Source organism: Peromyscus eremicus, chromosome 3 (genome assembly GCF_949786415.1).
Source record: "Peromyscus eremicus chromosome 3, PerEre_H2_v1, whole genome shotgun sequence".
Taxonomy (NCBI): domain Eukaryota; kingdom Metazoa; phylum Chordata; class Mammalia; order Rodentia; family Cricetidae; genus Peromyscus; species Peromyscus eremicus.
The window spans coordinates 11,281,970-11,304,102 of record NC_081418.1 but is presented as its reverse complement, the minus strand read 5'-3'; the positions used below and the strand labels follow the sequence as shown (position 1 = coordinate 11,304,102).

At 37.0% G+C, this 22,133-nt stretch overlaps 1 protein-coding gene across 1 annotated transcript; it reads right to left on the bottom strand.

Moving 5' to 3' along the window:
- Positions 1-1,238: 1,238 nt before the first annotated feature.
- Positions 1,239-1,460, bottom strand: LOC131905641 (small nuclear ribonucleoprotein G-like). Its single transcript, XM_059256480.1, has one exon. It carries the CDS (start codon positions 1,428-1,430, stop codon positions 1,239-1,241), a length of 192 nt encoding a protein of 63 aa, XP_059112463.1. The 5' UTR covers positions 1,431-1,460.
- Positions 1,461-22,133: the final 20,673 nt, after the last annotated feature.

The following is a 22,133-nucleotide window of genomic DNA, read 5'->3' as shown; positions in this document are numbered from 1 at the left end:
TTTATATGCAAAAATATAGAAAACCTTTTGGTATACTTATTGTCCTTTTCTATATCCAATTTTGTGAAATTTTTAATTTTTGACAACTTATGCTATGCAGCTTCTCATAGTGAGTGATGACTTGGAAGAACTTTATAATCTAATCTTGGTACAGTTCTTTGCTAAACATTATGAATTGAGAATATTGAGAATTTTCTTTCAGTGTTTGTATTCATTTATTCTTATTTTTTATTTTAGTGATATCTTTAAAACACTACAAATTTAATTTTCATGAGTTAAAATTTATTCCATTTCCCCTTTGAATGATTTTCCTCTTTTCCGATGTCTTTGCTTACTTCAAAATCTTTTTGTGGTGCTTTGGACTCTGATCTATTTCAGGTTCATTTTGCATATGGTATGCTGTAGGCTCTAGGTTATATTTTTCTGACATGAGCATTTAAATTTCTCCAAGACTATTTTTCTTAATTAATTTATTGTTTAAAATCAATTTATCACATGCACATGGTTTAGAGTTTGGATGTGTGCTTCAATCTCATGATTCAATTAACTATCCATATATCAGCCCCATAGTCTGTTATGTCTGAGTTATTTCCATTTGTATTTATTATTTATTATGTGGCTAACTACATTCTATTTTTATTAAATTTTACTCCAAAATTATTTATATCATATTTCCATGAATTTTAAAATTCACAGATTAATAGGTAGTAAATTATGAAGTTTTATGATATAAATTTTAAACTTTTAGGTGCTTTTTAAATTTATATTTTGTATTCTAACTGTTTGTTGCTAGGCTGTTGAAGCATTTTAAACTTTTAGATAATTTTCTTGTATATCAATATACTAGACAAATATATTACTGGCTCCAATAACCTTTTGTAAGTTTCTTAACTTCCAAAATATATTATAATGTGAACAATAAATGAAGAAATATCTATGTGTTTCTTTGACTCTTCACTTTAAAACTTTTGTTTGTCATTTTACTGAAAATGACTTCTATTGTAATGTTAAATAGAAGATTGAAAGTGCATATATATGTGTATGTTTATATACATACATAATTTCACTATAATTTTTATAGCCACCTTTTATCGGGTTGAAGGGTTTTTTTTTTGAGTATCACAAAGGTTTAATATAGCAAAATGTTCCATATGAAAATGTTCATGATTCAATTCCACCCCACAGCCAAATAGGCCCTTTGGGGAGAGATGTGGACTCCTGTGCTGAACAGCCATTGTTCAGACTCTTTGCAAGGCTTCATACATGATGATGCCATTTCCTTGTGTGACCAACATTCCAATATTATTCTGATGCCTACTAGGTGCCATCTCCACATACTTATCACTCACAAGATTCATAGAGGGATCAAGGCCAAGTATTTCTTGTTCATGTCTGCCACCATTTAACTTCAATGACAAATTCTTATCCATAAATTTCTTCAGTTTAGGAGGGTGAGCCTTGCTTATGCTGACTCCTTGGTATGCTTGGCATGATGGCAAAGGAGCAGTAATGTTTTCTCATATCTCTTTTTAAGAACTGCTCTAGAGGCTAGGCTGTTTCTTTGTAATTTTAACATCTATTGTAAAACAAACACCCCCATAGTTTGACTTCTTGCAAATTTTTAAAAATACTTTGTGGTAATGCTACCACAAATCACGAAATGCTTTCTACAACAACATTTGCTGAGAGAATTTGGTGTTATTGGTACCGCCAAAGAGTAACAGAATTCACTGTGGAAGTCTGTGAATATTGTTGCAGTTGCACTTAGCAGATGTTGTATTATGATACTTTTATTTAGATTTATTAATTGTAAAAATTATGGTTTTTGTTGTGACACTTTCACATATGCATGTAATTACCTTGATCATCATATTTATAGCCTGTAGATGGAAGTTTTCCTGGTCTTGCAGCTGCTTGCTCCAAAGTAAACACACAGAGGCTTGTATTAATTATAAACTGTTTGGACTATGGCTCAGGCTTCTTGTTAGCTAGCTCTTTCATCTTAAATTAACCCATTTCTACTAGTCTATGTGTTGCCATTTGGCTTAATCACATTACCTGTGCTCCATTACATCTTGCTCCCCCAGCAGTACTCAGCTTCTCTCTGACTCCACCTTTCTTCTCCTTGTCTCTCTGCTTGGATTCCCTGCCTGGCTCTCTTCTGCCTTGCCATAGGCCATAGCAGCTTCTTTATTAACCAGTGGTAACAACACATATTCAGAGCATACAGAAAGACCATCCCACAGTACTTCTCCTTTTCTGTCTAATCAAAAAGGAAGGTTTCCATTTTAACATAGTAAAATTACATATAACAAAACAGTTATCAAGCAAGAATTACAGTTATAATATTTAGTCTGTTTTTATTTGACAAAATTAAAGAAAATACTCTATCATTTACCTTATCTTTGTGAGTCTAACGTTTCATATCTAATTTATCTTTTATCATAACTAAGGAAAACTGTAACTATCTAGTCTTCAACTCCATCAAAGACCCCAGACAGATATTATCTGAGTAAACAGGACATACATTGCAAGCAACTTCCAAAATTCTAAAAATGACAAGACACATCTGGTTGCCTGGACAGTCACCCAAACTTCTTTTGTTTCATTGGGACATCCATATTCACCCTATAGGCCTAGAGTATCTGGCAGACTTTTCAGTAAAGCAGGAAATTTGAAGAATTGTTCTGCCTATTTTGGCAAAGTTCATCAGTCACTTTCCTCTGTGTCCTGTAGAATGTCTGTCAGTTTCTTCTGTGAAGCGGGAACCTGAAGGACCATCCCACCTTGTTTTGTCAAAGCTCCGTATACAGTGTCTTTGATGTCCATCTTCCTCTTTGAAGTAAATTGGTCTTACCAGGAGCAGACGTGTCTCACTGTCCAGAAGAGTCTAAGTTTTAAAAACATATTAAATGCCATATTCTGTAAGTCTTCGAAGTGTTTGAAGATTACCTATCTAATTAAAATATATCTTTATATACCTAGAAAATTTAAATAACCTGACTATAAATTTGATTATCATAGATGACTAATTAATCTGTATTTTTAATTATGCATTATAATCCTAAATGAGTTGAATAAAGACAATACCTTAAACAACAGTAGAAACATGTATACAATACAACAAAATTGACCTTAAATTTGTAATCACTAAACCAAATCCATATCAAAATAATGTATTTTGAGATTAACAGTTGTTTTTTGGATCAAAGTAGATTCAATAATCTATCTTTTTTATCATTTCTATATCATATCCCCCTTTTTTCTTTAGAAAGAGATTATATTTATAATCAACCCTCTTTAAATGAAAACAAACATTTATAAGCAGTATTTTGGGAATTTCGCCGTAGCTTTTCATACTACTTCCTGATGAGTGGAGCCACTGGCAATCTTATGTGGATCCTGAGAAAATTTAGAATTATGGTCAAGTCTTGACTGTAGTAGTCTGTGAGGCTGAATCATCTCAGCCAGTTGCCCTGAAGCTGTTCTGGTTGTTGGATCATCTAGGCCATAGATCTTATTGGAGACCTCTCAGGGGAATCTTTCTTGATGGAACCATATTAACCAGGAAGGAATTCACAGCTTCTCATCTTCTGTGGAAACAAAAGCAGAACCTCTTTCCAAAGCAACATATCCTTAGACCCAAATTTTGAAGTCATGATACCTTTAAAATATATATGTTGGTTTAATTTAGTTCCTCTCATAATCAAATGTCTTTCTGCAGTTAGCTCATTAACAGTCAAAAAATTCAAAGAAAACACAGTAATATACATAACCCAGACTTTCTGTGTGTTTTCTATCCTTATAGGGCTTATTTCTTTTATTATTACTTTTACTGTCTCTTCAAAGACTTTATTTTTTAAAAACTATGTTTTTATATAACTGCCTATATGCCTTTTCCTCTGTCTTCCAAGCATGTGTACATTTTTACAAGCATTGTAAACCATTTAGAGTTTTTTTCCATCTGAATATGTCCTATTGTGTATCTGTAATCCTTTTCTGAGTAGGAGAGTTTTTAAATTGTTACGCTGTGAGGCTAAAATTGAAGGTGTAATTTTGGCTGATGGCTCCACTGACTCAGTTTTTCAACATGGTGGAAGTATGTTTACTACCAGCTCTGGGAAGCAGTGGGTCTGTGCTTCCCACCAAGCAGCATGCAGCCTAGAAATCATATAGCAAAAGCTAAGTCTGCCACATAGCATGCTGTGTGGCTTGGAGACACCTTTGTGTGTCATAGCAAGAATCCACCATGCTGTGCTCAAGCTTGAATGCTGTACTGTGGCCTGCATGAGAGACATGAACTAGGAAACTGCTCTTAGCTCCATTTTAGAATCTAATCTTTTTTTTTTTTTTTTTTTTTTTTTTTTTTTTTTTAAGCTCTTGAGTTTTATGTGGAAATTCTTGTCAAATGTCTGGATGCCAATTGTCAACAGAAGTTTCTCGGTCCCTCCTTGTCCTGCCTGGGTTGAGGGTCAATTGTAGCTGGATGTTTTCCTGTGTACCACCTGGCCTGCAGCAGCTTATAAAATAATCACTTAGAGCCGTAATATTAATTACAAACCACTTGGTCTGTGGCTCAGGCTTATTGGTATCTAGCTATTACATCTTAAATTAACCCATTTCTATTAATCAATGTATTGCCACATGTCTCCTGGATTTACCTGTGTTCTGTTACATCTTGCTCCCCTGGCAGCTCATACCATCTTGCCCCAACTCTGCCTTTCTTCCCCCTGTATCTCTCTTGGATTTTCCGCCTGGCTATATACTTTGTTGCCATAAGCCAAAGCAGTTTCCTTATTAACCAATAGTAGAAGCACATATTCACAGTGTACAGAAAGACCATCCCATACCAATACCCTCTGCAACTCTCACTTACCTCTGCCTCTTACTTATTAATTTTCTTTAATTTTTAAAGACTTAATAGTAGTATTGTTTGAAAGCTTATGACATTGTTTCTGAAAATCATATGTGTATATCTGTGTATGTGTATATATAATTTAAAATATTTATCTAATTTCAGTTTTTAAAGACCTAATAAGCCTCAAATTTCATGAGAATTAGTTTTGTTCTCCTAATGCTGTCTTGTGTATTTTATTACTACACCACTCACAGTAGTTAGGAAATGGAATCAATTCAGTAGTCCATTGGAAGGTGAATGAATAAAGAGAACATGATAAGTAGAATGGTTTATGTTCACCCAAAAAGAAATGTGGAATCATGATAATTACAAGAAAATAGATGGAATTTAAAATCATTATGTTAAGTGAAATAAGCCAGATTCAGAAAGACAATAGCACTTTTGAAAAACTTATGAATAACATTTATACAAATAGAGGTGTTAGTGTGTGTGTGTGTGTGTGTGTGTGTGTGTGTGTGTGTGTGTGTGGGTGTGTTCCATGTGTCTATGTCCTGAAACTGGGAAATGAACCAGAAACAGGAGATAATGGAGAACATATAACATTAGAGCAGATGTGGGGACAGGCTGGGAGGAGATATCAGTTAAAAGGAATTACAGGTAGGTAAAGTAGGGAAGAGAATACTTCAGAACAGAGCAGTGTGTATGAAAATGCCATGAAAACCCATTACTTTGTATGATAACTTAAAAATTATTGAAAAACCCTCTGACACAGTGAAGGGAAGCGTGGCTTCCATTTTAGACAGCTTGTAGAACTGTAGCATCTTTCAGTGCAGACCCGAGTTACCTGGCAAGACTCAATCTGTGAGTGAGTTTGAGGGATTTTTACTGCTGTGCTTATCCTGTCTCCTCCTCACTGGTGACGTATGTGTCTCTTTGGCTTCAACTTAGGAAAAATCGTAACAGTTTGCAATAGGAATATATTGATATGAGATTTCTTTGTATTGGCATATTCTCAGGAAACAAAACACATCTTTTAGATGAGCCTGGAGCAACTATACTGTAAAGGAAGAGAATATGTAAGTAGTATAAATCTATGATGGCAGATAGAGGTTTATGAAAATATGAGCTATGTCTAAGAATTTCTTAGCTGGTTTGGATTATTGATGAGGATAGTCTATATACTTTTACTTTTTTATTCCTTAAACAACTTCAGTTTGTATAGTGATATATAGTGGTTAAGAAGACACTATGCCAGAATTTTTATGTAATCTCCTAACTCTCCATCAACATCTTAATAAATAGCAGAAATGTAATTTTACAAACATAAAGTTTGGAAGAAAATACTGACTTATATAACATGGAAGAATTTGCATTTTAATTAGCTTTTTTCTTTCTTCTTATACAAACCATATTCTAGTAAAAAATATATCTAACAAAATTCCACTTTTAAAAGCTAATTTAATTTTTCTTTCTCTCTTTTCTCTCCTTTTTTGATTGCTTGAAATTATGATTGATGAGCAGAGTAGGATATTTATCAGCTCTGGATCCCTTCTTTCTCTGTCTCAACTGTCTCACAGTTGTATGGCAGGTAGTTCTATCTGCCCTTACATCACCAAATCTTCGTTTATGACCCATCTCATCACTTCTAACAAGGTATTCTTGCTTCCTTGGTTGCACTACCATTCTCTTTATTCCTTGGTTATAGCAGTCATCTTTCATTGGTCACTGCTTCTGCATCTAGTTATAAGCATGGCAACTTGGTATTTACAGTGGATCTCATCAGTCTTCTTCACTGGCTCCATGTTTCAGAGTGCCGGCCTATTCCCTATAGCCATTTCTTGGGCCCTCAGGCTATAGTCACATCTCTAACTTTATCCATTTTCTTTTTTATGTTCTTGTTCATTATCCCTGGGTTATGGGTATTTTTCATCTCCCTCTGACATGATCCTTTTGAACCTGAATCTGGACTTCTGGAACAGCTTTTCTTGGGTATCTTTGTGAGTACTTATCCAAACTCTTTTAAGATTTATTTAATATTGCTTTCTTTTTTCTTTTTTTCCCTTTTATTAAAAATACATTCTTTTCTCATATATCCTGATTATAGTTTTCCCTCCCTCTACTCCCCCCAGTTCCTCCCCACCTCCCCTCCACTCCAGATCCACTCCCTTTCTGTGTCTCATTAGAAAAGAACAGGCTTCTAAGAAACAACAACAAAACTATATATATATATATATATATATATATATATATATATATATATATTAACATGAAACAGAAAGTACTTTAGAGAAGTTGGACACAGCAACCCAACAGGAGGAAAAGAGTCCCAAGAACAGGCACAAAAATCAGAGACCCACTTGTTCTCACAGTCAGGAGTCTCTTAAAAATACAAAGCTAATAGCTATAATATATACTCAAAGGACCTGGTGCAGACCCCTGTAGGCCCTGTGCTTGCTGCTTCAGTCTCTGTGAACTCACATGCACCCTGATTAGTTGATTCAGAGGCCTTGTTCTGTTGTCCTCCATCCCCTCTGGCTCTTACAATCTTTCTGTCTCCTCTTCTGTGCAATTCCCTGAGCTCTGAGGCTAGGGATTTGATGAAGATCTCCCATTTAGAATTTATCCTTGTAACTTCTGGCTGTGGATCTCTGTATCTTTTCCCATCTGCTGCTGGAGAAATCCTCTCTGATGACCGGATAAGGCACTATTCTACGTGTATAGCAGAATATCATCAGTAGTCCAAGAGTCATTTTATTGATACTTTTTTAAAGACACATTGGCACAGGAGATGACTTTCTGAATAGGACACTGATAACTCAGGCTATCAACAATTATTAGGTGAGACCTCATGAAACTGAAAAGCTTCTGTAAAGCAAAAGACATCATCAATCGAACAAAGCGGCAGCCTACAGAATGAGGAAAGAATTTTACCAACTCCACATCCCATAGAGAACTAATATTCCAAATATAAATGAACTTGAGAAATTAGATATCCCAAAACCAAATAATCTAATTAAGAATGGAGTGTAAATCTAAACAGAGAATTTTCCATAGAGAGAACTCAAATTCTTATGAAATACTTAAAGAAATGTTCAACATCCTTAGCCATCAAGGAAATATAAATGAAAACTACTTTGAGATTCCATCTTACACTTGCCAGAATGGTTAAGATCAAAAACATAAATGACAGCTTAGGCTAGAGAAAATGGGAAACAAGGGGAACACTCCTCTATTGCTGGTGGGAGTGTAAACTTGTACAGCCACTTTGGAAATCAATATAGCAGTTACTCAGAAAGTTGGGAATCGATTTACCTCAAGACCCAGCTATACCACTTTGGGCATATTCCCAAAGGATGCTTGCTCCATTCTACCACAGGGACACTTTCTCAAACATGTTCATTGCAGCTTTATTCATAATAACCAGAAACAAGAAACAAACTAGATGTCCGTCAACTAAAGAATGGATAAAGAAAATGTGGTACACGTATACAATGGAGTATTATTCAGATGTTAAAAACAATGACATCATGAAATTTGCCAGCAAATGGATGGAACTAGAAAAAAAAGCATCTCAAATGAGATAACCCAGACCCAGAAAGATAAATATGCTATGTATTGCTTATAAGTAGTTATTAGCCATTAAGAATATGATAAACAAGCTACAATCTTCAGATCCGGAGAGGTCAGGCAAAGAGGAGGGTTCTAGGGGAAATGCATGGATCTCCTTGGGAGGGAGAAATAGAATGGGTTTTATGGAAGGAAGGGGGAAGGGAGATAGGAGGAAAGATGGGGGATGGGATGGAGGGAGAGAGTGGGGAGAACAATGGCTCAAATTGGGCTGGAACTGGGAGTCATTTTGGAGGTAGTGTTGAAATTTCCTGGAATGTATGAAGGTGATCCTAATGAGGACTCCTAGTAATGTGGGATAGTGAATCTCAACTGGCCATCTCTTGTCACCAAAGGAGGCTTCCACTCCCAAGACTGGTTGAATTCAATTGAATTGTTGTTCAAGGGGTCCCATGGAAACCTATGAACAACCCAGGCAGTTGCCAAGACAGTGGGTTGCTCTCCAAAAATTGACAGCAGGGCCCTGTTGCTGACAACCACACCCACATAACTTGTTGAACCTGGAGAAATTTAGCTGTTGCCTATATGGGGCCCATGTTCTAGTCCTTTTGGCGTGGGAAGTTACTCTGCAGACTACCAAAAAGAGAAACATGGAATCCAACCCAGCCACAAAACCTTGACCTACAATCTGTTCTGTCTACAAAATATGCTAAGACAATGGTGGCACATATCTTATCGGAATAGCTAACCAATGTCTGAATTGACTTAAGGCCCACTCCATGAGAAGGAATCCATACCTGACATTGCTTGGGTAACCAAGAACCAGAGACTGGATAGCCCAGAGACCTAGGATAAAATCCAATACTTCTGGTCTTAATGATGCTTCCTATTGAATCTTTCCTGACCACGTTCTATAAAATTAGAATCCAAAATTTTCCTATCATGTTTTTAAAATTCTTTCCATAATACACATTGCTTTTTAATATACTATGTAATTTACTTTCATTGTTTTATTTATTATCTGTCTATCTACAACATTTTCTTTTCCTTTTTCTTTTTTTTTGGGGGTGGTGGTGCTGGTGGTGGTTTTAAGACAGGGTTTCTCTGTGTAACAGCCTTGGCTTCCCTGGAACTCACTTTGCAGGCCAGGCTGGCCTCAGACTCACAGAGATATGCATGCCTCTGCCTCCTGAGTGCTGAGATTAAAGGCATGTGCCACCATGCCAGTAAAATTATTTTATTTTACTAATGTGTGAGCACACGTGCACACATGTGCATGTGGTGTGGCATGCACATGAGTGCACACCCATGAACAGGCATGTGGAGGCCTTCTCTATTGCTCTCTGCCTTACTACCTTGAGAAGGGTTCTTTCACCAAATGTAAGCTCCTGATTTTGGCTAGGCTGGCTGTCCAGTGAGCTGTAAGGATTTGCCTGTCTCTGTTTAGGCACATGCATCTCTGCCCACCTTTGTCGGTGGGTGCTGGGGATGTAAACTCAGGTCCGCATGTCTTCTTTCTTATAGAAGAAGTGCTCTTATCCACTGAGTCATTATCTCTCCAGTTAATGCTGACAAACACAGTCTGTAAAATAACAATGGACTGGGAAAATGTCTCCTTTTGCAGATGGTCAGCTAAACACTAGATCTCATAGAAACAACAAAATGCTTTATTGCTTTATCTTTTATTAAACAGAAAAGAAGGGAACTAAAATCCCCAAATCTTCTTATGTTTATCTTGGATTATAGCGGACAGCACATCTTATTTCCAACACATTCTACTATATTTTAGTTTTTGCTTAAGAAAAGGGGATGAGAGAAAAGGGTGTTCTTTATGAGACCCAGAGAGAATTTAGTCACGTTAGTGATAAAGTTGTAGAAGCAAAGGCATTCCCTTGACAATCCAGTAGATTCTGTGGGAGAAAACACATGGAAATCAAAACCATCCATCTTTGCTATCACAAAATGCACAACGTGATGCTGAGAGTTATCTCTGGTCAGAATGCTAAAGATGTGTTTCTGGAAGCAAATGGTATCACTTTCTGTTCCTGAGCAAAGCTACTTGACTAAGCTAACCCGTCAGTTACAGAATCAACTAGGCAGAGGAAAGCTGCAGACCACACATGTTCTCATTTAAAACATGCCTCCTTTTGAAATGTTTAGTGAAACTATATTCAAAGAATTTGTCTCTAAACTGGCTATCTTATACTTAAGTCTTAAGCAAGCTTCAATGGTTTTTAACTTTGTAGAGGATGGTACCTAACTCATCTTTGATAATGAAGAAGACCTGCTTTAGGACACCTTTAGTACAATATTGTGATGTCAAGGTCTCTATTGTACAGCCACTTCCTTATGCCGCTAAGCAAGTGCTAAGCACTGCTGATCTAGTGCTTCACGCAGCAGCCTTGTTTAGATGCTTCTCACTCTTAACAACTGTCATTTGGATTTTCATACTTTAGAGCAAATTAAGATTTCTTTTTAATCTAACCTCTGATTTTCACAATTTTGAAAAAACACTCACAGGTGAAATATTCCCACAATCCCAGAGTCACCTGAGATACTTCTTTTTTTTTTTTTTTTTTTTTTTTTTTTTTTTTTTTTTGGTTTTTCAAGACAGGGTTTCTCTGTGTAGCTTTGCGCCTTTCCGGGATCTCACTCTGTAGACCAGGCTGGCCTCGAACTCACAGAGATCCACCTGGCTCTGCCTCCCGAGTGCTGGGATTAAAGGCGTGCGCCACCACCGCCCGGCGAGATACTTCTTAAGACATGATTTTACATTGTTTCGTATCACTAAAATGCCTGGGTAGATTGACTTTTCAATGTCCATGTCATTTATTTATTACTAAATCACTGTATTCCCTTCTAAAGTTGATCTTAATATTGTCTGGAAAGCAACTGTGTTCCTAATATTTTTCCCCATTTAATAGCAGGTCTGAGCATATTTCTCATCTCCACTGAATCCTCATAATAAATATCACCCCAGGGTTTTGAATGGACAGTAGAGTAGGGTATAGTTTGTTTGTAGAGCACTTGCCCACAAGTCTGAGGCTGTAAGCTCAATTTCTAGCACTGTACATAAACAAACAAACAAATTTAGGGCTGGAGAGATGGCTTGGTGAGTAAGAGTGCCTATTGCATAGGAATGAGGACATGCGTTTGGGTCCTACCACCCAAGTAAAAAACTGGCTGTGGCTGTGCACGTACCTGTAGCTTGAGTAATGTAGTATGTTGAGGCCCGAGGAGTGCTGACTACTGGCCTAATTTGAGTTTCAGTGACAGATTCTGACTCAGAAAAATGATGTGCAGAGTGATCGAAAAGGACATTTGATGTTCTCTGTCTTTCATGTAAATGCACAAAGTTGGTGTGCCTGAGTACACATGCATGTATACCATGCACACACACACAGACACACGCTGACCACTGACACATACACACATGGACACACGCACATAATATTTTTCGAAATATTTGCTTATCTACTTATTTATTGTGCGTATGTACACGTGTGTGAATACAAGCATGCGTGTGGAGGTCTGAGAAGGTCTCAGCTGCCTTCTACCTTGCTGATGCAGAGTCACTCTTGTTTCTGCCTCCAGTTGCTGCTGTAGTCTGGCTGTCCTGCTAGCTTTCTGAGGACTCCCTTATCTCTGCCTCCCATCTCACCATAGAAGAGCTGAGAGTCCAGCAAATCCCACCACACCTAGCTCGCCTTCTCCCTTTCCCTCCCCTGCTCTCCCTCACCCTGAGTCATTTCTTTTCCACAGGTGTTTAGAGGGTCAAACTACAACTGTAAGGCTTGAGTACATAGCACTTTTAGCATTTGAATTCACTGAGCTTCCTCCTTTGGTCCCGACATATTCTTTAAAACACAGCTTTCTCCATTGTACATATTTTTAAATTAAAGCGTGGTTTAGTCACCAGAGAATTGGTGGAATGGGGTGAGAGAAGAAATGAAGTTTCAGTTAGCAATTCTGCCTCTGCTCTCCTCAGCCGGTTATCTACTGCAGAGAGCAAAGATGGCAGACAGTGACTGCTGGAAGCAGATGTTTAGGCATATTTAAATATAGTGGCATTAATTTGTAAGTGTGACTTTCACTAGTGATGTTGACTTTCAGGTGGAACTAGGCAGCTGTGGGGGTGGTGTTCTGACAGCAATCAGTAAAACACAAGTAAAGTGTAATTTCATGTCAGATCAGTGTATAATAGAACAAAGACATTTTATGAATTATGTGAAAATATATTAATATGAATTTACTCAATGTTCAGTTGTCTAAGATCACATATATTTGAATTCCTAGGAACAGAGCTTAGTATTTATGTTAATTTCCAGACTGATTAATTCTTGTCTATCCATATCTCCTTTTTTATTAAATGTAAAAATACAGTTTTTAAAAATCATATTTGAAGAAAAAGACCTATTGCAGTTTTTTTAAATTTTTTGTCTTGGTTCTTATTTTAGTAATCCCCAAAGGCATTAACAGAATTCCAAATATATACACATATTTATTAAAGTCAAGCTATACATATTTTATCATATTCTTCAGCTTATAAAGAACCTGGTGTATTGTGATACATTGCATTAATTTATTAAAAGTTAATGAGAAATAACGTGATAACATTTTATATTTATAAAGTACAAACAAGACTTAATTATTTCATATCTTCATACTTTAAGCTTGATCTGACAGTTTTAGTTACCTTCCTTGGTATTTATATTCTATACATTTTCCCCCCAATAGATTCTATAATAGTATATGTGCAGATGCAACTCTCTCTACATTAGGGTGGTGGTTTGTCCTATGACCTCAGCTTTCTGATTTATGCAGGAAAAGTTATCGATTTTCAAATTGTCTAAATTTTTTCCCATCCTGGCTTGATGTCAGCTGACTGATTTTTTTTTCATTATGAAGTATAGTTTCTTGCTTATTTGCAAGCCTCATAATTTTTATTGTAGACAAGACATTGTATGTTTTTCCAGTTTGCTAGTTGGGTATGATTGTCGTCCTTTAAATAGTTTTGAGTGTTCATCTGACTCTGGAGTTTTTTCTGGGATGTCACTCTGCTATTTCAAAGTAGTTTGATGTGTCTGGGTCTTGTATTTTAGAGTTTTTAAAGAAGCACACAGTAGTGTGTATTATAGACTTAATTATCACTACCTCTAAAACAAGACGTTCCTGTGTAGTTTCCCCCATGTCAATAATTAGGTCTGGCTAGCGAATGAGGCCTATTTCTGGATTGTTGCCCTCCCTTGCATCCCGGTTTTGTAATGTTTTCATGTGGTTACTTATTATGTATCTGACCCATCCAGTTTGCTTATCCACATGAGCTGACCAGTTTTTGGCTGAATAATCAGATGAAGTCCTTTGACGAACACCATGGCTCTCTATCCCCTTGCTCTCTGGCTCTCTTTGGGAGCTCTACCTACTTTGGTCTCCATGTCTCTGTTACTCTCTGCTTCATTCCTTGGAGGTAGGTTCTCTTATTGAATCTGGAGCTTGCTGTTTTAGATGATCATGCTGACCAGCAGTAATCCTGTCTCTGTCCCCTATAGCATTAAGGTTACAGGTATGTGGCCATGCCTGGCTTTTTATGTAGGTTCTCAGGATCTAAACTTAGATCCTTATCCTTTCACAAGATGTGCTCTTATTCACTGAACCATCTTAACAGACCTCTACATTTGTATAACTTCTGCAATACCTATAACACAGTATTCAGCATAGAGCTGGTCCTGAAAAACAAAAACAAAAACAAAAACAAAAACAATTGGCTGTGAAGAGCTGTCCTGCCTGATTTTGTTTGCATCAGTGACTACTGTAGAACTTCAAATATAGTGACTATGTTTCAGGATAGAAACTTGGGCCTGGGTTTCTTATCGCAAAGGTCACATACAAAGGTATTCCTACAAATGAATGCTTCATCATTAAACAGAGACTAGAATTTATCTATTGAAATATTAGCCAATCCTGTGTAGTAAGGTGGTTTCCTCAAACTTCTTCAGTGCATTTTAGAGGGAGCAGATAATTGACTTCATGTGAATGGCACATAATGTAGGCATGCATATGAGTTTTCTTTTCTCGATTTTGTTATTTCAGTTAGGACCACTATGAGAAGGCTTAGACATTGAATGCTTTACTTTATCCTTAAGAGTCTGACATATCTCACTAGATCCAGTGTGTCACTTTCCAGTGAAGGTCTGGCAAGTTCCTATGACCGTATCTACATTATTCAGAACATTAGGCATGGTGAAATACTGGGAAAATTTGTTAAATCTGTCTGGGAATACTGTGTTTAGGAATTTTCATGGACGAATGGTACTGTGCTTGCAATAGGTAGAACATGTAGGTCCAGGTAACAAGGATTGAAGTCTATCCTATTCTCAGTCTTTCATAGACACATTTAGGACATTTGTTGTTCATATCTTGGTAACTTCGTCATCAGGATGACAAAAGATTCTGATTCCAGAGAAAATATGCATTTACAAGCTGGCGCAGAAATTAGTTTGTCTTCTTTAGTTATAAAAAAAATAGGGAAAAGATGTCTGCCTATAATGCTAATGTTTGAAATTCAAACTCCAGTTAATAACTATTCATCTGGATGTCACATTGATATTTACATTATAATCCATTGGGACATGCTGTTTTAAAAACTGATTCCAGAAGAAATGAAAAGTTCAGATATTACCACACACAAAAAAAAGAGTTTTACTTTTCATTTAAAAAGTTTTTGATTAGGTTGGGAATAAAGAAGAATGTTGCTTCTTAGCTTATATGAATGACATTTTTACAACTATAAAGATTTGACAAAAACATTTGAATCATACAAACCACTTATTTTATAAAACTGTTGTTGGCAAAAGAGTAATGAGTCATGTATCACTTTAATTTCCTTAATTCTCTTTGTGTAAGTGGGGTTAATTTAATTGTCTCTGGAGGAATATATGTCCACTTGTTAAGTTAGATTAATAATCTTATGATAGCTCTTCTTATCTTTCTATATCTCAGTAATTGTGAAACAAGGAAATCATTCCTGAATAAACAGTCCTTTAACTCTCCATGTTCTCGCTCCCTCTTTCTTTCTCTCATGTTCAATCTCTCTCATTCTCTCTGTCTCTGTCTCTGTCTCTCTCATATATAGAAATATATAAGATATGTATATCTTACTACTTGAGGATTTTTGGCATTTGTGGATGGTCTGTGGACAAATAATCAAATGGATAACATAATTTAAGTGAAAATTTGAAAAGGCCAAGCAATTTTTATCCTTACTCATCTTCTCAGGATCAGAAGTGAAATAAAGTTGTCAACACTTGCTTTCAAAAGTATTGACTTAGAGACTGCAGGTGCTGATCAATGCAGGGTGGAAACTTTGAATGTGTAAAGCTTGGGATGTGATCTTCAGTCAGTACCACAAAACAAAGATAAACACAGAAAGTAAAAGTAGCAGATAGGAAAATAAAAAACAAAAACAAAACCAACAAAAACACAAAGAAAAAATAACATCTACTAACTTTAAGACAGAGAAAGATTTATTAATTTTAAAGCACATTTTGAGATATATATGACATAAAATAAAGCTTTAAGGCTTCTAATTTTTCCTAGTAAATATTCTGATGGGTATGATGCTAATTAAAATAGATGTACACACACTTGGGGAGCAGATGCAAGAGGATCCCCATGAGTTCCTGGCCTGGTTGATCTACATAGTGATCTTCAGGTCACCCAAGGTTAGCTAGTGAGACCCTGTCACAAAAAGAAAGAAGGAAACAAAGAAACAAACAAACAAACAAACAAAAGGCTGAACTTGGTGGTAAATGTTCGTATCTTAGTGCTGAGGTGGAGGAGACAGGGATAAGCATGGAGCTCATTGGACAACCAGGCAAGCCTAGACCATTTTTGTATTGTTCATGTGGATTTGTAATCACTAGTTCTTATCTAATCTTTTATCAAAATGCTTAATTTCTATCTATAATTCTGCCAGTGACTCCATAAATGTGTACCTGCACACACAAACATACATACATACAGATATACACAGATTAAAAAAAAAAAGATGTTGAAGTGATCAAATAAAACATGTAAAGAAATAAAAGTCAAGTAGTCATTTAAATTCAGAACCTACAGAAAGAAGGTACAATCTTTTGCTTAGCCTTTATTGTGGTCTGGAAATGTTTCCTCAATGTTAATATATTGCAAACTGTATCTGTAAATTTTCTCAATGGTGTTTGGAGTTGGCTATTTGAAAGGCAGTTAGGACTAGAAATTTGTGGCTAGAATCCCTATCATGAAATTAGTGGGAACCTTGCCTACTCCTCTGCCCAGGAGACACATCTGCCATGTTCTAGTGCAGCAAGAAGTTTCCTCACTTGATGTTGGTCAGTGTAGGTGACATATTCTTGAACCTCCCAGTCTCAACAATATTGTCAAACCATCTCATATTTGTTGCAAATTACCTACTGTATTAACATGCCATAGCAATGGGAAATTGATGGGCCATGTTGTAGCTAAGAACACATTCTCCCCATCCCATGTTTTCAAAGGAAGTGAGAAGGGGTTTCATTTCTACTTTTTTTTTTTTGGATAAGGAAACATTCCCAGGATCTGACAGCTCCTTTTCCTACTGCATCACACTGCAGAGAAGGTGCTTACTATTCTGGGCAGTGAGTAAGGAGAAGGAGCAGAGGTTCCTTCTGTGTCTAATTACAGTCATCTTTATACACATCTGCCCATTGAAAGGGTTTTATACTCAGTTATCTGCCTTAGGGTAAAATGCTTTTCTGTGCAGAGTGATATGGATTGTATTAGATTGTGTTGGAACTGAGAATGTGACTCAAAGGTAAAATACTAGTCAGCCTATCATGACCACTACACCTGTCATTTTTATCTATGATTTCTATATTCTCCATTATCTACAAACAAAAAGAAATAGCATATTGCTTATTGACATAGATCTTCAGTTGGTAGCACCCTTCACTGTCATACTGAGAAATGCACTTGCTACATCGAATAAATGAATGCTATAACTTTGATTAATTACATAATATGTGCACTTAAATAACTGTTTTAATGTGATTTGAGGATAGAGTTTGTTTGCTTTTTATTGATAGGGTCAATTGATTTCAGTGCATTTGAGGACCTGTGATATAATCTATTAAATCAATATACAATAAAATGAGTAAAATAGAGAAAAAAATACTCATTGTGAATGGAAAATACTGTGGTAATATGACTCAACTTTAAAGGGTCAGCAGTGTCATTCTTACAATCAGACCAGGCATCACTGCTTTGCTACTTCTAAACCTACCTCAGCACAGAAAATAAATGCCCTGATTTCTTGAACTTTCTTTAGCCTTTGAAAAGGAGGGTGAACTTTATATCAATTTAATATCCAAATAGTTGGCTTTGTATTCCTGTATTTTCTTTTTTTTTTTTTTTTTTTTTTCTTTTTTGGTTTTTCGAGACAGGGTTTCTCTGTGTAGCTTTGCGTCTTTCCTGGGACTCACTTGGTAGCCCAGGCTGGCCTCGAACTCACAGAGATCCGCCTGACTCTGCCTCCCGAGTGCTGGGATTAAAGGCGTGCGCCACCACCGCCCGGCCTCCTGTATTTTCTTCTTTCCACAGTTTATGACTAGGATATTATCACAGAATGACAAATCTCATAATAGATTATTATTAATTATGAAGTATGAATTATCTAAAATATATGTTCAAGGCCAAGAGATAAACTTTATTTACAGTATAAATTAAACCTTTTTTTCCCCCAGCCCCAAATTTAACTCTTATAGCTATGGTTTTTTAAGCTCCTGGACAATTATTTTAGAGTTTGATATGAAAGGAAAAATTTATAAAATTGAACAAATACTTTTAGGAATTGTTGAATAATTGTAGTAGGAGAGACAGCAGCAGCGTATGCAGCAGTCAATCCATTATTAATACTTTCTATACACTACATGGGACTCTAATCTTTATGGTAACATCAGAACATCACAGGGAATGATGGCATCCTTGAAAAAAATAGAGTCATTCTAGGGGCATTTGAAGCCTCCCACGAAAACCTGGGTACTGTGGATGATTGATTGATTGGCCAGTAGCCAGGCAGGAAGTATAGGCTGGACAAAGAGGGAGGAGAATTCTGGGAAGTGGAAGGCTGAGGCAGGAGATGCTGCCAGCCGCCTGTGATGAGAAGCGTGTTAAGATACCAGTAAGCCACGAGCCATGTGTCAACTTATAGATTAATATAAATAGGTTAATTTAAGATATAAGAACAGTTAGCTAGAAGCCTGAGCCATTAGGCCATACAGTTTATAAATAATATGTCTCTATATGTTTGATTGGGTCCGAGCAACTGTGGGACTGGCGGGTGAGAGAGATTTGTCCTGACCATGGGCCAGGCAGGACCAGAAAAACATCAGCTACACCTGGGTTAAGTGAAAGAACTGTGGAATTGTGAGATTATTGCTTCTAAGCATATGTGAAACATGCCCTGAAGACCTAGTAAGCATCTGTTGGCAGAGACCTGCTGTGGGATGGTCTGTATGTCAAATTACTCTGATTGGTCAATAAATAAAACACTGATTGGCTAGTGGCTAGACAGGAAGTATAGGCAGGACTAACAGAGAGGAGAAAAGAAAGAACAGGAAGTCAGAAGGAGACACTGCCAGCCGCCACAATGAGAAACAGCATGTGAAGATGCCAGTAAGCCACGAGCCACATGGCAAGGTATAGATTTATAGAAATGGATTAATTTAAGATATAAGAACAGTTAGCAAGAAGCCTGCCACGGCCATACTGTTTGTAAGCAATATAAGTCTCTGTGTTTACTTGGTTGGGTCTGAGTGGCCGTGGGACTGGCGAGTGACAAAGATTTGTCCTGACTGTGAGCCAGGCAGAAAAATTCTAGCTACAGAGACCCTGGCAATAGGGGTCTAAGAAAAGGAGCAGGCATGGTTTGCTCTAATGTTGGTAAAATGAGGAAATAAACATGTGAATGAAAATGGTAGAAAAACCTTCAGAGGCAAAACAAACAGTGCATCCCATTAAGTTAAAATGAATATTCCAAAGTGGATGGGGGAAAGTCCATGATGCCTTGACCCCACATAAAGAAATATAGGCAACTGAGGAAAGCTGAAAGTGGGTGAGATTGACTCTCCCAGGGAAAAGCACTCCAATATATACGTATGTATATATTACATGTATGTAATAACAATTAGTGAAAAAGGAGGCTGTGAATTTAAAGGAGAGTGAGGAAGGGTATATAGCATGGTTTGGAGGGCAAAAGAGTTGTAATTATATTATAATCTCAAAATTTTGGGGTTACCTCTCTTTGATTGAGAGCTGGAGATGTAAACTGAGTTGAGGATTTCAAACAAGCTGTTTTAGCCTCTCAGGTCTCCAGCTTCCTTTTTTGTTTTCCTTTGTAAAAATGTTGCTTATTTTTATGAAAAAGTCAAAGGGAACTTCATTATATATTTTTGCTCATTGGTATTCCATACCAAACAGATAATCACCATTTTGGTGACACCTGGCCAGAGCTCTAGGCATCTGCTGCCTTTTATGGTGCTCTCCAGATTTCTCTCAAATTTTATTTCAATATGCTATGTAGCAAAGATTCAAATAATCACATCTGAGACTTAAGGTCTAACTGACCCCCTGTATAGTATAATAAATGAGTGGATTAGAAGTTAAGTTATATATTCATTGTATATCATATGTCACACATTTAGTGCTGTGGGATGTCTTTCTGTATGCTGTGAATATGTGTGGCTCCCACTGGATAGTAAATAAAGCTGGTTTGGCCTATGGCAAGAAAGCTTACAGCCAGGTGGGAAATCCAAGCTGAGAGAAGAAAGGTGGAGTCAGGAGAGACACCAGCCACTGCCAAAGGAGCAACAAGATGCCAGCAGACTGGTAACACCATGGCCATGTGGCAACATATATATTAATAGGAGTGGGTTAATTTAAGCTGAAAGAGTTAGCTAGCCAGAAGCTGAAGCCGTAAGTCATACAGTTTGTAATTAATATAAGCTTCAGAGTGATTATTTTATAAGTGTCTGTGGAACCACAGGGCGGGGTGGGACTGGAGAAACTTCCAGCTACATCTTAATGGTTGGATTATGTAGAAGTATAGTGAATATCAGGAGTGTTAGATGACTTATTTGGAGAGGTTCCTTAAATTTGCCTAAGAGAATATGCTGCAGATGCAAGTATTTCTATAGTAATCATTCTGTGACTTTACACTTTACACAGTAAAAGCTACAGTGCTAAATTTGGCCAGTTCACACTTCCTATTTGCTTCTAAGTTAAAAAAAAATTGCCAGGTGGTTATGGTACACACCTTAATCCTAGCCCTCAGGAGGCAGAGGCACAAGCCTCTTGAACTCTGGGTGAGTTCAAGCCCAGCCTGGTTTTCAGAGGGAGTTACAGGATAGCCAAGGCTACATAGAGAAACCCTGTCTCAAAAAACAAAACAAAACAAAATTATTCCTATAGATACTACAATGAAGAGACAAATGTGAAAATACTTTACTATGTTGGAAAGAAAATGAATTAACCACAATAAAATTTCACTTCCATTAAGGTGTATCATTAATGAATGATCAGTTTACAAAATCATAATGCTAATGACTTTGTTCATTAGAGACTGTTTGAGCCCATAATGGACATTAACTGTATATTCTGTTATTGTCATAAAGTAGAGGTATTTGGACATTATAAAGGCCATTTCTATTTACCCTGAAAGACTCCTCAGGAAGTATAGCAGCTTTGAGTAGCATTGATCCAATTGTTGTACAACCAATTTGCTTTCATTATACATGAACTATGACCAAGCCAAGAGCTGCACCCACGGTCCTCAAGGCCTGATGTGCTTGCTGATTCCTTGCTTCAACACTCCTTTTTCCCCAATGCAAGCATCAGCTTCCCCTGGAGGTTTCCACTGGCCTCATCAGAAGTACCCAAAGCAATCACTCTCCCTGATGAGGCTGTTTTATTTTTCATCATTTCACTCACTGATACTTATTCTTTGAGTACCCAGAATGTGTCATGCACTGTCACAGGACCAAAGATTATTGTATCAATGACAAGATAAAAATTTACTTTTAGAAAAAAATTCATATTCATTTAATTTTATTATCTTCCAAAGAGAAAGTATAATAGCAAGCAGTTCTTAGTTTTGGAGGAACTTCCAGACTATTTTCCACAGTGACTATAATAATTTGCTTACTTGCCAACACTGTATGAGAGTTTCATTCTTCCTTTGACTTTCTTTTTCTATGCCCCACAGCCTGTTTCTTCTATGACTGTGTTAAATATTAGACATTATATAAGTGATCCAATTCTATGCAAAACTTGACAATTGTTTGTTCATTTCTCACTGGCTAACAAGATTGCAGATCAGTCATTGTCCATATAAAAATACTGGCACAACCCTCAGACATGAACGTGGCCATGGGTGGTAGCTTAGACCCTGGGCATCCTTGTAGTTTTTGGTGGCAATGGGGATCATGGATGTCAACACAGATCCCAGTTGCAGTAGGACCACAGAACCAGACCTGGCCTTTGGCAGCAGCCCAGGCTTCGATGTCACCCTAGCCATAAGTGGCATGGCCATGTTGGTGTCTGAGGGCTTTACTGGGGCCATGCTGATCTGAGTGGCCTGTGCTGCCATCTGGGGCTAGGATGACATCCGAGCCTGAGCTGCTGCCAAGGGCCATGT

Coding starts and splice junctions, on each gene's coding strand:
- LOC131905641 (XM_059256480.1), bottom strand. CDS start 1,430: ATGGATAAGAATTTGTCATTGAAGTTAAATGGTGGCAGACATGAACAA.